The sequence below is a fragment of the Pieris rapae genome, chromosome Z, assembly GCF_905147795.1.
Source record: "Pieris rapae chromosome Z, ilPieRapa1.1, whole genome shotgun sequence".
In the NCBI taxonomy this organism is placed as follows: Eukaryota; Metazoa; Arthropoda; class Insecta; order Lepidoptera; family Pieridae; genus Pieris; species Pieris rapae.
In genome coordinates, this window is record NC_059534.1 from 11563723 (window position 1) to 11580423 (window position 16701).

The 16701-nt window shown below is 32.9% G+C and overlaps 2 protein-coding genes across 2 annotated transcripts in view; both read right to left on the bottom strand.

The window, feature by feature from the left end:
* LOC110995312 (dynein axonemal heavy chain 6) overlaps positions 1-11791 on the bottom strand; it is a 53346-nt gene extending 41555 nt beyond the window's left edge. The window contains 17 exon segments of the mRNA XM_022262407.2: positions 424-570; positions 653-865; positions 998-1207; positions 1714-1864; positions 2071-2177; positions 3036-3164; positions 3448-3596; positions 4075-4307; positions 5299-5870; positions 6952-7135; positions 8108-8325; positions 8841-9080; positions 9748-9889; positions 10090-10293; positions 10688-10803; positions 11179-11263; positions 11712-11791. Of these exon segments, the coding sequence (XP_022118099.2) occupies positions 424-570; positions 653-865; positions 998-1207; positions 1714-1864; positions 2071-2177; positions 3036-3164; positions 3448-3596; positions 4075-4307; positions 5299-5870; positions 6952-7135; positions 8108-8325; positions 8841-9080; positions 9748-9889; positions 10090-10293; positions 10688-10803; positions 11179-11263; positions 11712-11791 (3180 nt within the window).
* Positions 11792-14005: 2214 nt separating this feature from the next.
* On the bottom strand, positions 14006-16314 carry LOC110995548 (syntaxin-5). Its single transcript, XM_022262760.2, has 3 exons — positions 15642-16314; positions 15209-15417; positions 14006-14639 (listed from the first exon to the last, which is right to left on the bottom strand). The coding sequence occupies exons 1-3, from the start codon at positions 16039-16041 to the stop codon at positions 14181-14183; spliced, it is 1068 nt and encodes a 355-aa protein (XP_022118452.1). The 5' UTR covers positions 16042-16314; the 3' UTR covers positions 14006-14180.
* Positions 16315-16701: the final 387 nt, after the last annotated feature.

Sequence of the window (16701 nt, forward strand, 5' to 3'; positions counted from 1 at the left end):
ACATTAATACTACGCAAAAGAAAGTCTTAATTAAGTTTATGGTTTTGCTATAAACTTAATTAAGACTTATCTGGTTTATAGTGGTTCTGAAACCAGAACCAGCATAAACCAAATATTAACTTTTATAGGGGTTGATGAACGTGTTGTTAAGAACCTCTATATAAAACCTCTCAAAACTCCTCAATAAAACCGATTAGTGTTGGATTTATATTATAATATTTTTAAGCTTATTGTACACTTAACCAAATTGTCACCGCAAAATTAATATAAAACTAAAGCAGTTAAGTTAAAACAGTTAATTAATATAAAACTAAAGCAAGAGTTTATTTTCAAATCAATCAATCACACACTAAGTCCAAATAGCTTAAACAAGCGCATTTAAGTTTGTAATGTAATTATTATATCCCTTTAAAACTGGCATACTTTAGCTAATTTCCGCATGATATCCTTCCATGACTTATCGACCATTGTAAAAAGTCTAGTCTCGTTTGGCAGCTGTCTCTGGATGTCTGGTGCTGAGAATATCACCTCCAGATATATCCAGGTTTGTTGACACGCGTACCACTCTTCCTAAAAAATATTATCAAACGACCACATTAGCACTTTTAAGACGTTCGTGACCTTGATACTAAAAATAATCCAAACAATTTACCAGAGTCCTAGAGAAGAGTTCTAAGTTTTTAGACCACTCTTCAACTCTGCTCTTAATAGGACCACAATTCCTCGAACTAAGAATTGTGCTCACGTGGATGTTACTTTCATCGACAGCTGCTTGAATCTCATCCAAACCTCCAAGCACGTACACATCTCGAGCGTCCTTGTGGAGTAGGACCGGGAACTCTAGTGCCGCCCAAATTTCTTCTACCTGCATTCGTTGAGCAGCAGTGAGCATTAACAGATAAGATCACCTAGGCCTTTTGCCCGTTTACCCCATATAAAATGCTTTCCCTGTTCTGAATAATGTAGCCTAATTGAAAATTATATTAATGCAACTCACTTTCTTAAGTAGTCCTTCTAAGCCAGCCTCAGAACTGGCCTGCCCTGCCACTTCCATTAATTCTTCGGCATGTTGAAACGCACCGAGTTCTTCTAACACCTTAAGAGTCACCACCATATCGGGTGTGAAACGCGTGTGTAATATTTCTTCGATACGGACCCAATGACGCGGTTTTAATGCTGGATTACGAAGATACGACATTACTGGGAGCTGCAAGAAAAATTTGACTATTTTGTAAATGCGAGATCTACCATTTGATTACTTTATATGACTGCGTTAATAGAAACGCACGATATTTATAGGAGGACATTGACTACATCATAAATATCCTTTACGGTGCCAATTTGTTACTAATATCATTACCAAAATATCACCAAGAACAAAACCTTCATTCAAAGCATATAGTATGGCCTACGAGAACTATCCAGTATCTGTCCAGTTGTCATTTCTATTTCATACATTATAAGTAGTGGTTTTTCTTCTAATAAAATTTAATTGATAGCTTGTGTGAAGTAATTTCTATTGGAATCGTATCTTTTTGTTGAAATGCAAAGCGTATTAGAACTTTATGTTCATATAATTGGATTTTGATAAAAGGGAGTAATAGTTGGCGCTAGTTAAGTAGAGGTCAGATAAAACCTCATTAAGGACGGAGAAAGAGAGATTTATACCAGTAAATTTTAAAATATATAGGCAGTTAAATCATTTAATCTTACTTTATCTTTAATAATATCGATTGTCTCTTTACAACCAGGAACAATTTTGTTTGGCGGCAATCCTTTGTCAAGTTGGTTAAAGGCTTTGCCAAAATTTATAGTGGTTGTTTGAATTTCGTCTATATCCAATGTGTTAAACGGAACTTCGTACCTGTAAAATTATTAATTTAATATTTTTGTATAAAGATGGTAACTTCTATTGAATATCACGTGGTTTATGACTTGGGTTCGAAAAATCAAAATAAATGCTAGGTGATACGATTATACTACGCACTAAGATTCAAACTTCATAGTAATTATGAAAGAAATCTGTTTATTTAAAAATTAAAAAGTAAAGTATACAACTATTATATTTACCACGCTGCGTAGGATTCGGTCCACTCCTTAGAATTCTTCCATAACATTTGGCGCAGCTTAACATCGTTAATTGCTTCATCGAGTTGTTCCAGTCTTGCAGGAGGAATCTAGTACAAATAAATAGATATAGAATTTTGCACATTTTTCATGTTTCGGCGCTTTATACATACTTTAGGCCCTCGGAAAATTAACATATGAATGGAAAAAAAAATTGTATCGGTTTAATCGAGTTTGAGTGTAAGGTACATAGTAGATATTTTCTATTTGATGAGTAAAATCGCTAAGATTTATAAAAAAGACGACCAGTAAAGTTAACGTAAAAACGTTAAATTAAGGAAAAATGTTAACAAATAGTTAGTAAAATGAAATGCAAAATTAAATATAATTTATTGATTACTTTTTAAGATACTGAAATCAAGGACCGCTACGTACTTTTCAAGAAAAGCTGCATTATACTCAACGTCAAAGACCCGTAAAACATTTGTACTACAATATCAATTCTAAAACTAACAGTACATCGCATCCTCTTATGTGCTTAAAGAGCCCCTCCTGGAGCTTGAGGTCCACACGTAAAACGTCAAATTACCATTTTCATACAAATGTTTATTGACTTGACTTAAGTTTAAAGTACATACAAGATTACATGAATGGATAATACCTTTTCTCATAAAAAAACTAAAATGAATGTTATTGCAATTCCATTTCTATTTAAAATTCTTGGCCGGTATTTATGGTGTTCATTTGAATTGGAGATAATTATCTAGATTTTGCTTGTTACGGAACTCGTGATCGGAGTAGTGTAGCCAGTTTGCCAATAATATTCCCAATATTTACAGGCGAGTGGATCCGCCGTCTCGCGAGTTTCGCAAGTGTATTTTTACAGTGAGACATTTTGCAAAAATATTCTGTAAGTACGATTTGTTTACAACTAGTTAAGAATTACGTATAATGAAAGAACAAGGTACCTTAAAGACTTTCTGCCACTCGCGTATCTGTTTATCTCGAGCGGAACATGCCATTAGTCTCTCCATCAGATCATCGAGAACTTCTAGCACTTTCTCTATGTCCGACTTCTCATCATATAACCATGGTTGCTAAGGATAAGAGTGAAATTTAGACCACTCAAACAATAAGCCTCCAATAGTGATATTGTTGCATTTATCATATTTTTGACAGGAGAGTCATAACGACGAAGCATTTAACATTACCGCTATATATATAAGCTGTTTTTTAATAAACCAGTTAACAAATATAAGATTTTACATGTTGATTTAAGTAACGGGCACCTTTTAAAAGAACAATAAGGAAAAAATCACTTAAACGAACTGTGAGTGCTACGAACCACTTAGATAATTTTAAATATATTATTAAACGTACTACAACTTCATCTCTAAGTTTATTAACATCCAACATAAGTTCCATTATGTCTTTTCCGATTTGACTGGCAAAAAGTCCCGCCAATTTTCCTCGCGTTTCCAGTTTTTGATCCACATTAGTTCGTAAAGTACCGAGTGCGACGCTAAGGCCTGTAAAATTTATTGGAGGTATAAATGTGAAGAATTCATCTTCTCGGACAAAAGAACTCGTTACTTTATTACATGGAAATAAATATCCTAACAACCAACAACGTAGACCGTTGTTTGTAAAACATTCGATTTCCTCTTCATAACAAATAATCATCAAAAGTGAAAAATCTCTGCTTCCACTAAATCAAAAAGCCAATGGGCTTATTGAGGATGTGATTTTACAAATTGTAATGGATGTTGAAACGGGTCAGTCCCATTACAAGGTACAGATCCGTCGTTTAATCTCATACTCTCTAATTATAAACATTCTAGTATACGCTTTTATTTTTAGCATCAATAATGGAAGAGTGAAGCCTATTAACGTCTAGCCCATGAATGGAAAGGAAAATTGAACTTAAATAGAGGTATTGTGCAACATTCACATAATAATAAAATATAATATTTCTTTGGTCACGTAAAGGTTACAGGGCTAACTTACCCAAGTAATCAGTCATATCATCAGGTGGAATAGCAATATTGAACTCTCCCATGACATCATATAACTCTCTCAAATATTCAAGTCTCTCCTCTAGTTTAGCAACTCGTACTTCCAAGCCATCCAGTAGGGTGTTGAATGCCACCAGCTCTCCAGCGCTCTCCGGTTCTTTGTTTATGTCATCTTCGATACCGGATATTCCCTCTAATATTTCGTCTATGCAGGCTCGACCGATGCTACAATTTTATTAAGTAACTTTGTGTTTGCTGCGAGAACAGTGTTGGCGGCTTAGTGCCCTAAGTATGCAACTCTCTACTGGGAGTCGTGTGTTCAAATCCTGATTGCTCGTGTATAAAACATGCATGCGCGAGAAAATCGATGTAACACAGAATTTTATGAAAAAGGTGAAGAAATCTAATCTGGTTATTATACCACTCGATTTATATGCATATAGGTTATTTCTTACATATAACACAAGGTGTAAATATACAGTGAGTTTTCATTTGTTTTAATTGCAAACTACATTGGTAACAAAGCTAAAATATTGTTTGTAATTTTTATCCCTCCTTCATCGTTTCGACAAACTTTCGTCAATGAGTGGCATGAAGCGTTATTAATACGAAATACGAAGAGCATTCTGTTTCCTTACATACGGAAACACGCCGTTAATGTCTATTGTTTGATCTGTAACCTGGCGTGGATCTATTAGTGCAAGAAACACATTCATTAATTACGCAATATACATATTAATGAGTGATTGCATTGCACAGTCACAATATTGTTAACGGATAACCATCCCATCATCATATCATGATTAGTATTACACAATGCGTAGGATGATTCGATTCCAGGTGAAATAATTACTTTTTGGGTGCCTATTCTTAAAAACTTAGTATACAAAACAAATTCGTATTTGTTGTATTTGTCACCGTATCGAATACTAGAATGTTTTTAACAATAGATTTTTTTTGAGAAATATCGTAAAAATGTTTATGGGTTTCGTAACTGTCACATATTTAATGTTCACATTCATGGTTAACTCTCACCCATGTTCTTCCCTGTTCCATTTAACTGAAGATTTCAAATCGACGAAATAAATCTACAAGCTGTGGAGTGGCGTATTCGATTTTTTTTAATGTAGAGTAATGTCAGAAATAAAAAAGAATCTTATCCATAATTAATAGCCAAGAGCCAAGATACACTACGAATTATATATTAATCACTTACTCAGGCGTCGTAGTCTGTACCACATCAAACAGCCTCCTTGGTTGTGGCCTAAACAGTTCTTGGAATGGACACAGGCACAAGAAAATCAACCCAAGTGGTTGGTAGCTAACTACTTCCTCGATCTCTTCTATCTGCTTAACAAACTTATCACACCACTTTTTGAACACTTCTACATTCCTCTCTTGCCTAATTATATTCACATCTAATTCATTTGCTTCTCTAAAACTATTCATAAACTTATTCATTCGTCTCAGAAATATCCATACAGCACTAAATCCATCTCTAATACATTGCGGTATAAAATTGAGGTCTGCTAGCATTTTCTTGTCTTGATGCATCAAGAAATATAGGTTTGGCGACTGTCCCGCCGACCATTCAACCTGTTTCCCCATGATGGTCGGTTGAACGAACATCTGTAATGTCTCCTCATTGAGGAAGTTGTGAAATGTACGGACATACTCTTCCCAGTAGTCCGTGATTTTCTCCATGTAAGAGGATATAATTTTTTCACTTGGGTTCAGTTCTATCTTTCCGGAAGGCATAACATAAGCATCGACTTGAAACAGCGCCCACTACGAAGAACATTAGTTACTACTGTATGCTTGCGCAATAAATTAAATAAATCAACCACATTGGATATTATTTTCAAAAACTTTAAAAAACATGAAATAATAAAATGGTAATGAATATGTTAATTGTATATTCTTAAGAGCCGGCTAAAGCCAAAATCTGTCATTGTAGATTTCATTGTATCTAAGTATCTGATGTTTGAATTAAGAACAATAAATATGTTTTGATCCTACGCTACAATTTCGATCGTTGACTCTAATTAAAAATATATTATATTTATAATATAGTACAAATTCCTTGATACAAAAAAATACAAAGACACCACTAACTTTTCTCTAATTTATGGCAAGTATTATTGAGTCAAAAATTAATTGAATTACATCACAATAGTTTGGCCGAGGGCTATTACTAGCTATTTTGTTTACTATTGTATATTTAACGACGTTTTTTAATAAAAAGCATTTGGCGTTCAATTCATATTTGTTCCGCGAAACACTATATTGACCGTCTCATCAACTCGAACTTCGATATAATACATATTTTAATTACCAAGAGATATATAATACATAAAAACATTCCATGAAATTTCAAATCAAACCGCCTTTATGATTTTATTGAAAATCATACTTATACGATTTAGATAATGTAAATAGATAAAACAAATCACCTAATACTAACAATGGTTTAAAATGAAAAAAACTCTCTTCTATGTCTAAAAAAAGACTTTCCTAACATATAAATAACACACAAACAGTTAAATTATTGTCGAAATATTTTTTTTCAAATTTAAAAAAATTAAATCTTTAATTTAATGTTCGGCTCTGATAATTACAAATAAATACACTTAGGCCCAGGTTCGTAGGTGTGCACTTTGCATTTGAGGCGGTTGCCCTCTGTATTCATATTTTTGCATATAGCACTGCGCGACAGTTGCACCGCGGTGAACGCACTAAAGCAGGCTGAGGGAGACTCGCGGGTGAAATCATAAATTTAGCTTTAATTCTAATAAATGAACGCTCTTAATGACTTCGATTGATGAAAACAGTAGCAAGATAGTAGAATATCGGAAGTCAGCTTTTATACCTTACAAGTATCAGTCGGTCTCGGCCATTCCTCTAAGACCTCATCCACTTCAGTGCTTTGAAGAAGTTCCATAGAGGGTTGAAATTGCACATGAACACGAAGCATATCGGCCATCATTGCATTTGATCTCTTTGTGAGCCGATACAACATATAATTCGTCATATAATCCATTAGCTTTATGAAACTGAAATAAAATAGTTCAAGCATACGCCATTATTATTAAAATGTATCAGAGAATATTTTTTCAAAGATTTTACTCAATGTAGGCAGCACAGATATGGGTCTAAAATTTGTGGGGTCCGAAGTGCTGCCCGTGTTGAATAACGGTGTGATTTTACTAAACTTCATCTGGTCTGGAAAGACTCTACAATGTATATATTCATTAAATATTATAGCCAACTCTGAACTGATAGCATCGATTACTGATTGTAAAATGAATACGTTTTTTTTACATTTAGCTGTTTAAATGTTTTTATAATATCATTGCAACTAATTCGGCTAACTATAAAATCATGATTGCATACAGGAACATTCTTTTGCAATAATAAAAAGGCGGCTGATGGCGAAGAATTTAGAACGCTGGTTGTATTTAGTGGAATATTAGTAAAAAAACTCTTCAAATGCAGAGGCTACTTCGAGGTCTGAACTTAACTTAACTTACTTTTCCGACAACATATTATTTGAACATCCCTACAACAACCGCCATTGAACTTTACTCAAAGCAAATTTTTGAAAAATCTACGTACGAATTTAATAAATGAAGCTGTCTCGACCGACTCCATTTATCGGAAGATCATGCTGATCAGGTGATTATTTTGTTATTTTGTTAAACAAGTTTGTTTAATTTGAACAAACAGCGGTACCGTAATCAAATATAGGTTATATTTCACGTATACAACTTATTATTAATAATAAAAATTGGGATGTCTCTCTGACTGAAAGCTATGCAGTTAATAGTCTAAGAATATAGTACTGCGTTCATTACAGTAATTTGTGCTTTTGAAAATTTAAATTCTCTATATAAAGTTTTAGATTAATTAATGCCCTCCTGTCTCTATACATAATAATATCTCATACATAAAATAGCCAATCACGGCCGTAAAGATTAACAACACCGTGGCCGCTTCGGCCTTATAACATTATAACGAGAACTCACCATGCCAACCTCTCACAATAGTTCCTTTTATTAGCCTTTTCCGTGTATGACATGCCCCCCGTAGGCTTTCCGCGTATAATCTGAAAAGGAGGTATATTCCTATCGTCATAGATAAATCCTTGTTGGTATAACGCTGCGTGACATGCTGCGATAATCAGATCCAATACAATCGAGCGGAACTCTCTTAATTTTTCACGTATGAACTCAACTCGCTTCATCTAAAAAATAATACGAATATTTAGAAAATGAGTATTCTATAAAAACCCTGTTATAACTACAAACGTTAGTGAGTTTGTGCAGTAATAATTTTTATGGGATTTCATATTATTTGCTACCTCTTCAGCAATAACCGTCAATCAACTACATAACAAAAGTCAATTTACACATAGCATTACATCAATCGATTTAAAATATAATTCATTATTTAGCTTCTATCTAATATTAAAGAGACTTTCTGCATTTGACGAGGCTGCTAGACAGATATTATAATTTTAAACAAACTTAAAATCATGTTTTAAAATGTATTATCTATTTAAAGTAACGTTATGTTTTAACTAACTTTTGTTAGCTGCGAAATAATAAAGATGCATAAGAGCAACGGTAAAAAGGTGACTATTCTAAAATATTTACATTAAAGAAATATCACGCGTACGCAATTATTAAATTACATAGTAAGTAAATGGCTTAACATCTTTCCAGTATAGAGAAACTATTTTTCAAATAATAAGTTCACCTGCACTTCAATGAAGTAAAAAAAAGCTGTGTCCATATCTCTCGACACATCCGCAAAGCTTTTCATATACATGTCACAGCACATGGACTGCATACTTAATAGAGCTTTTCCCAACACTGGAGTGAGTATAAATAACTTCTTAGCAATCTTCTTCCGTGTTTTGCTATACTTCCTGAACAATATCGATTTCTGCCACACATAAAAAGCTTTCCAGTAGCGATAGTTACGGAAAAATTTTATCTGTCGAATTCACATTTTATTAAACTAAGAATAAAAGATGTCAAAGCCCCATTTTTCGGGTTGAATAAAAACCTCCAGAAAGCTATATTGTTATTTCATTTAACTCCACAATAAGAAACATGATAGCCTTACTGCCTATATAATAATTCTAAATAAAATTTATATGGGGTCACATCGTCGTTAATAAAAATTATAAACAATTACTTTATTTATTCGTTATAATATATATTGTCAAACTCGTGAACAATGTTTTGATTCAGAAGGCTAAACATGCTCACATAGAGGTAATATTCATAATAGAAGGTTTAACTGAACAAAAGCACTGGTTTCCTGTGAAAACGTGTGCGCAAATTTATTGAGTCGTATTTATTTGCAAAACATCAAAAGGTTTGTCAGAATCAAAGCCGGTGACAAAAAAAAACAAAATTGTGGTGCGGTTTTGATGAAATAAATTTAATAGCGTAGGTACTGTGCAGATACTATACGGAACACAATATTCGGCTACTCCAGTCAGCGTAGGTATATCGTAAATTGGTTGATACACCAATTTAGGCGTAGGCACGAAACTATTAATTGCGTCGGAATAATCCTACTTATTTTAAAATAAATATACTATATTAATAAATTACATCATTGCTACGCTACTTAGCATATTATACATTCTTACGTCAGTAAGTGACACGAAAATTGTATACTCTTGTTCCCAGTCGGGTAATTTTGTAAATACCATCTCATTCGTGAAGTGAGTTACACCACAGGGGCTTATAGTTAGGTAGTTCTTTCTATCTATCTCGTCATACGGTACCACTCTGAAATAAGACAAAAAACAATACGGCCGCCAAGTATTAGGATTAACTCCATAGTATTTTAAACCTTTGTACATTGTAGGTTATTGTACCTAATGTTGTTTAGTTGCTTTATTTGTAATATGTAGTTAATAATTTATAGTGGTACAGCAGAAATACGATTTAAAATTGCTTAATAAAATTGACGTTCGTTTAAAACATACTTAAGATAATACGGTGTGAAGTACACATTCTGCGGGTGAACAGCATAAATCATGTAGAGAAATCCTAAATCCAGATTGCTGCGAATTCGTTCAATTACTTCTGTCTGTGAAGCTACCACAGGTTTGATCTTGAGAGGATCAGTGGTCATTTGGTCCTTAGCCACGTCCGAATTACTGCGAGATTCATGAATCTTAATTTTCTTTCTTTTTTCTTTCCCTAAAAATATAATATATTTCTATGGGTACAACGCGCACAAATATGATTCTGTCCCATACGGCTTTCTATTACAACATACATATAGTTATCAACCATAAGTATTAGAAGATGATATAATGAAAGATTCCTTTTAAAGGATATTAATGTATTCTCGAAAACGGGCTTGTCACAGTACTCCCACGTGAATCTTTATAAAAAATCTAAATAATATGTCTTTAGCATAACGATCAATTTTACGATTACAAATACTTAATTTAGATCCGCCTTTCATTGAATTCGCCTACGGTACTTTTTATTGAGCTTATTTGAGAGGTTGTGTTATAATTGAGGTGAAGCCCAAAGAAATTATGTAGGTAGTATGTACCTACCGGGATTACATACCATTTTCTGATGTTTATAATTGACTTACCATCATCCAACTTAATTGGTTCTAATTGCAATTTAGCGTGTTTTCTTTCTTTTCTGAATCTCTCTTCTTGGGCAAAAACAAAACCAGTCTGAAATAAATTTCCTTTCGTAATGTACCTACAGCTGATAGAATTTGATCGTATTAAATAATTTTTATATATTATATTTAGTCGAAATAAAAAGATGTATTTTGTGTAAGACTTAATTAAACCGTTATTGCTTATTGTGTCAGAAACAGCCTAATAAAGTGATCCATGATTTATACATATAGAATCTAGATCGTTTCGCCGAATACATGCAACAGGCTGTTAGAGAACGTGCTCTGAAAGTTCCAGAGAAACTCTTGTATACGCACTCTTGAACATAGTCTGAGTATTAAGATTCTATTATTACATTTGTTTGAGCCTTCATTTTCTGAATATGTTTACAAATGTATTTCTTTTTCTTAAGTATAAATTACTTACCAACGGTTCTGGTTCTTTTTCAACATGTTCTATTTTCTCTAAGAGCTTTTTATGTGGATAGTGAAAAGTAAGATCTTTAGGTTTTCTGTAACAAATTGTGTAAATAGACGAGGCAATAAAAAAAATCTTAGAAGCCGTACCCTTTAAAACAATACATTATTTAAAAACCCACGCAGAAACGTGTTTTCCTGTAGCCTCGATGGGCAGTTACAGGTTTTCATAAACTCTCGGAAGGTTTTTGTGTACTGTTTCGGACAACCATTTAACTACGTGCTAAATATAAATAATATTGTTAATAGAGTTTTGAGATAAAATATTAGATGTAACACAATGTTTGCATCGCGATTACTTGATATGTAATTAGGTGATCTTACTGCTAATAGAATTTTCATACAGATAATATTATAATAATTAACTTTAAAAATAGTTTTCTGAATCAGAGCCTCCTTATGAATTTAAACTATGAGTAATAATAATACCTGAGCCTATTTTAGAAACACGTAGGTAACTAAAGTTCTAAATGTACAATTTACCTGCTGTACGTAGTAGGGACTTTGCGTACATTTCGCTGCAAAGTTTCTATTGCGGGCAATGTCGATAGCTTACGTTGCATTTTTAAACCATTATCAAAATAATTATTTTGTAAAAATTAATGCTCACAACCTCTATTTTGATGTATTGATGGTTGCCATGGCAACGATCCATTATTAATACGTTACAACTTTTCTTGTACAAAGAGGATCGATACATATCAAGTTGAATGAAGAATATACATTACAAGCTAGCTTGACTAGTTTTCTTTGTTATGATTCCGACCGAGAGCATACTTGATGCCGAGTCTGACATGTTTTCTAAGTCGACCTTTGTGTTGTTATTTTTTGTTTTAAAACATGTTGTTTTGCCTGATACATTACCTCTATGATGTCTCAATGATTTATAAGTCAGTTGGTATATCCGTGACTGCTAGTTTGCCCACAATGATTTGTGTTATAGAATATACATATACAGAATCGTGCCATATCCTATATATAAATGATAAGAAAATCAACAGGCAGCGGACTCATTAAGATTGACGATTTGGATTTGATTTGATTGGGATCACATTATTAGCATTTATTTAATGAATTTACAAAAAAATACCCACTTAATTGACTATAGCAGTTTCATGTATGGTTTTAATTTGATTAAAATGATTAATTTCAAGCTGTTCCTTTTAAAATACTATGTTACTTAAGAAAAGTTATAAGTTTTTGGCCATTTTTCGATTGGCATCTTAAAAGTAGGGGTGTTTTTTTACATATAAGTGGGTTCGAAATCCAGACGAGGATTTTTAGAAAATCTTTAATTGCAGACTTACTAACTTTCAAAAATAACATAAATTCTTCTTTCAGTAAAATAGCGTATTTACGATATTTATGGTACTTTCCCTTCCTGTCCACTTTGAGTGAGTGTACACTTTGGGACACTCTGTATAATTTATACGTGTAGTATTACGAAATAAATATACCCAGGAAATTATTAACTATATATATATAACTTTGGATGTCTGTATTTTTTTACTATTTTAACTACCATGGCGGTATTAGTAGGATTTTGTCATCCCGTCGTATCCTTTAAATTCCTTCTTTGTGGACTTGTCGCCATCTTTTGTCCAACATCAAGCGCTCGTTCAAATCTCATTTCGACACTTGGTGCTAACATGCTTAACAACCCTTATGGTACTTGCATGCGGATGCTAAATATTGCCAAAAGATGGCGACGCATGAGAAGTAAAGAAGAGTAATTTTTTTAGACGCAATGTTACCATTTATTACAAATTATTTTATGCACAGTAAATCAATTCTTTGTAGCAGGATGTAAGAACTGATGAATCACAGCAGTGATTAAAAATATACATATGCTTACGAAGTTATTTCGTACATTTAGTTTCTTGCCTATACCTTGTATATAGTATAGACGAAATAATATTGTATAACATATATAATATTATAAAAGGATAGATTTGTTTTTGCAAGTTTATTTGTTACAAACGCAAAAACTACCGGTTTCTAAAATAATTTCACCATTACAAAAATGCTAAATTCTCGCTTAGTGCCATATTTGAAAACAATAATGTTACAAAATTTAAACATTCAATTTAGACAACAGATTAATGTAATTGATTCGTGATCATTTGTTTTTCTAAAAGGCAAGTAGGTCACCAGCCTTTTGTTTTTGACACATGCTTTCAACTATCTGGGTATAAAACATCCCGGTTTTCATCACGCACAACGGACCTATTAAGAGTCTAATTGCGGAAACGGAGTCCCCACATACACAACATCCCGATTTCCTCATGTTATTATATTCTCAACCGGGTCGAACCTACAACTCGGGGATGAGGTGAAACCATTAAATTGCTCCACAATCAGAAACAAGAACTCATCACGATATGAAGCTTATGAAATTTTCTTGATAACATGGTGCAGAAACAGTAGTAATAATAATATTGAATATGAGACATGGGAAGCAGATGATAAAAAATGGCAATGAATTTTAAAAAAACAGTTTATTTTAAATACAGCACAATACCAACCTCGTCATTAATAAAACAAAAGATATCATAGAAATAGACTTTTTCATACATTTGTTTGAACTTAATAATATATCTTAAAGTAGAAATAATATTTACTTATGCAGAATGTAAAAAAAATATTGCAAAATTTAATTACCAATCTTGGTTTAATGGACTGGTATTCAGGGTACAAATTAAAAAAAATAGGTATTCTTTCAGTCATTAAGCTGTATCGGCTGTATAAGTGCATAATTAAAAATTAAAAACTGTATATTATCCTATATACCTTTATAATATTACCTATTTTCTTATAAATACCAAATTACATTAGTAATCTAAATGAATCACCAAAATCTGATGACAAATATTTGTTTATAAAATGAGTTGAAATACAAAGTAAAATTATATACAATGATTTCTATTATAGACACAATTTGAATTAAAGAAATTAAGCCATGAATACCACAAAGAAAATGAAGAAAAATATCAGCACACCAAATACTTTAAACATCAATGCTCGATTACCCGTAACACTTTGAAAATATTTCATTATTTCCCTGTGCCCAGCTTCCACATTCATTTCTGCTTCTGCAATATTTGTGTCGATTCTCCCGATTGCTTCATCCTGTTCTTTTACCATATGTGCTAATTGCTGGAATATTCCTCCTAATTCAACAATAGTACTTTCTATGTTGTGCATTGTCTCCGCTCGTTGTTGCACATAAGTGTCACTGTCATCTTTCAGTGCCATCTGTTGGGCTTGTAATGAAGCTTCCCTAAAACCAATGTTGACATCATCTGCACTTAGGAGAGTCGGCACTTCCTTGACAATAGGTCTTGATGAGCTTGAAAACTGCTCTCGTCTGCTATTTTGAAGTTTCAAATTCTCTGATCTGACTTCCAACACCTGTAAATTAAGTTTTAACCTCAGAACAAAACCCAGGCTATAATACGATAATATAAACTCACACAATCACAAGTCAAGAAAATATTGTGATTATAATTATTATTGTCTGTTTAAATACATAATGTTTTCTTACCCATGTTAAATAAGGTCAGAATAAATAAATAAACCCATTCAGGGAAGTTGTTTAATGAAGCAGAAGATTGAATCATAGAAAGAGATCAGAGGCAAGTAGGCAAGGAACACAACAGGTGACAGAGGAAGTATCTTGTTTCTGACACCAAGATATATTTTGGGTAATAGTTAGTGTAAGGAGTGAGTGAAGCTAGAATTAAGTAAGCAATCATGTTAACAAACAAGATCGTCATATTAATTTGAATATTATTTAAGCATATTCATTTGCAAATAGTATTCTTCTATTGTTCAACAGGCACTACCCAAGTCAATATATTATTCTCTGTTTATTTTCTGATTAAGAATCTGATTTAATTTTTTAATTAATTACATGATAAATTAACTAACCAAAAATTTTCTGCCCTGCCAATCAAACAAATACTTATGGCTTCAATTACCTGTTTAAACTGATTGCTCATAGATGCAAGGCGTGATTGAAGAGCCAAGACAACACTTGAAGAGTGGCTATGCATGCTTTTGCGACCCCTTGGCATTTCACCAAGGCGAGCAATCTGTTGATTGAGAAAGTTAAGGTCGCCTTTGATTATATATGTTAATTCTTGTATCTCTGTTGGCCGGTCATCAAATAGTGACTTTTTCTTTGCAACTGAAAATAATATATATGACACATTACACATATTTCAACTTGCTTTGCTTGATCATTAAATGCAGGAAAGCAATAATGTGGTAGATTACAGTCTAGATGAAATCTTTAATTTATCATACCACCTGGATCTACTTCATTATTTTAACTAATTATGTTACAATAATAACTTTTAAAATGACATTATACTATTATATTCAAGCAATAGTGGCATTGATCATACTTACGCAAAGCTAGTTTCTCCAATTTAGAATATGTGCTAGTAATATGTTTGCTTATCACCTTAGCCATACTCATGAATTGTGAATATGTGGCAAGGGCAGCCGCTTTGCGGTCATCTTTAGCAATTGGTCTTGCTAAAGTTTGACCTTGAAGGCTACGAACAGCAGCTGAAAATTCTTGTGTTCTATCCCTGGCAGCCATTACTGGTTCAAATATAAACTCTTCTAGCAAATCAAAATCTAAACTTTGACCGCTTAAACCGTCAGTGGAACTTTTCTCGAATTGAGTACTTTGCGATTGTGAAGGAAAATGTGTTCCCTTCTTATCTAGTTTATTGTATGGTTCTACTGTTGCAACAGGGATCGGCCGCTCTGATACACCAACATATCGACGACGGGGAAGCATTGCATTCTAAAGATCTTTTAAATATTTAAAATAAATTATATGCGTTAATAAGCCCTTCTCCTAATTACAAATATTGAAACTCGCTTCATACAATTCTGAATTACCACCAAAAAGAACTCGAACACCTTCCTTGCAACGATATTGGTTATACTAAATGAGATGGCTACGTTTGCATTAAACTAGGAAATTAATACATTAAAAATGCACCTATATCAAATAGTACTTTTAAAATTTCAAGCTTAATGTTTACGTCACCCGTTAGCCATCAGTGGTCGCTCAAAGACATTAAATACAGATATCTAATATACAAGTACACCTCACATAAATTACATAGTCTATGGTTCAGTTCTATGATGGGTTTTTATTGTATTATATACATAATATGACTTCAGAATATAGAGTTATCACTACCTTTAAGTTTTAAATGAATACTGTACTTCATAATTATAATCGCAAATGCCTCTACAAATAACAATAGTGCTACTATTCTCTCCGCACAAAGTAAGTCGACCAAAATGTCCATGGAGACATAGCGAATATAATAAAAATTTAGAGGCTCTTAATTATTTTTATTATAATAAGTCTTGTAAAATAAGGAAATATATATCTTCGTTTCCTATTTAGCGCAGTTTTGTTCTTATTCTTACTCCGACTTGGCTA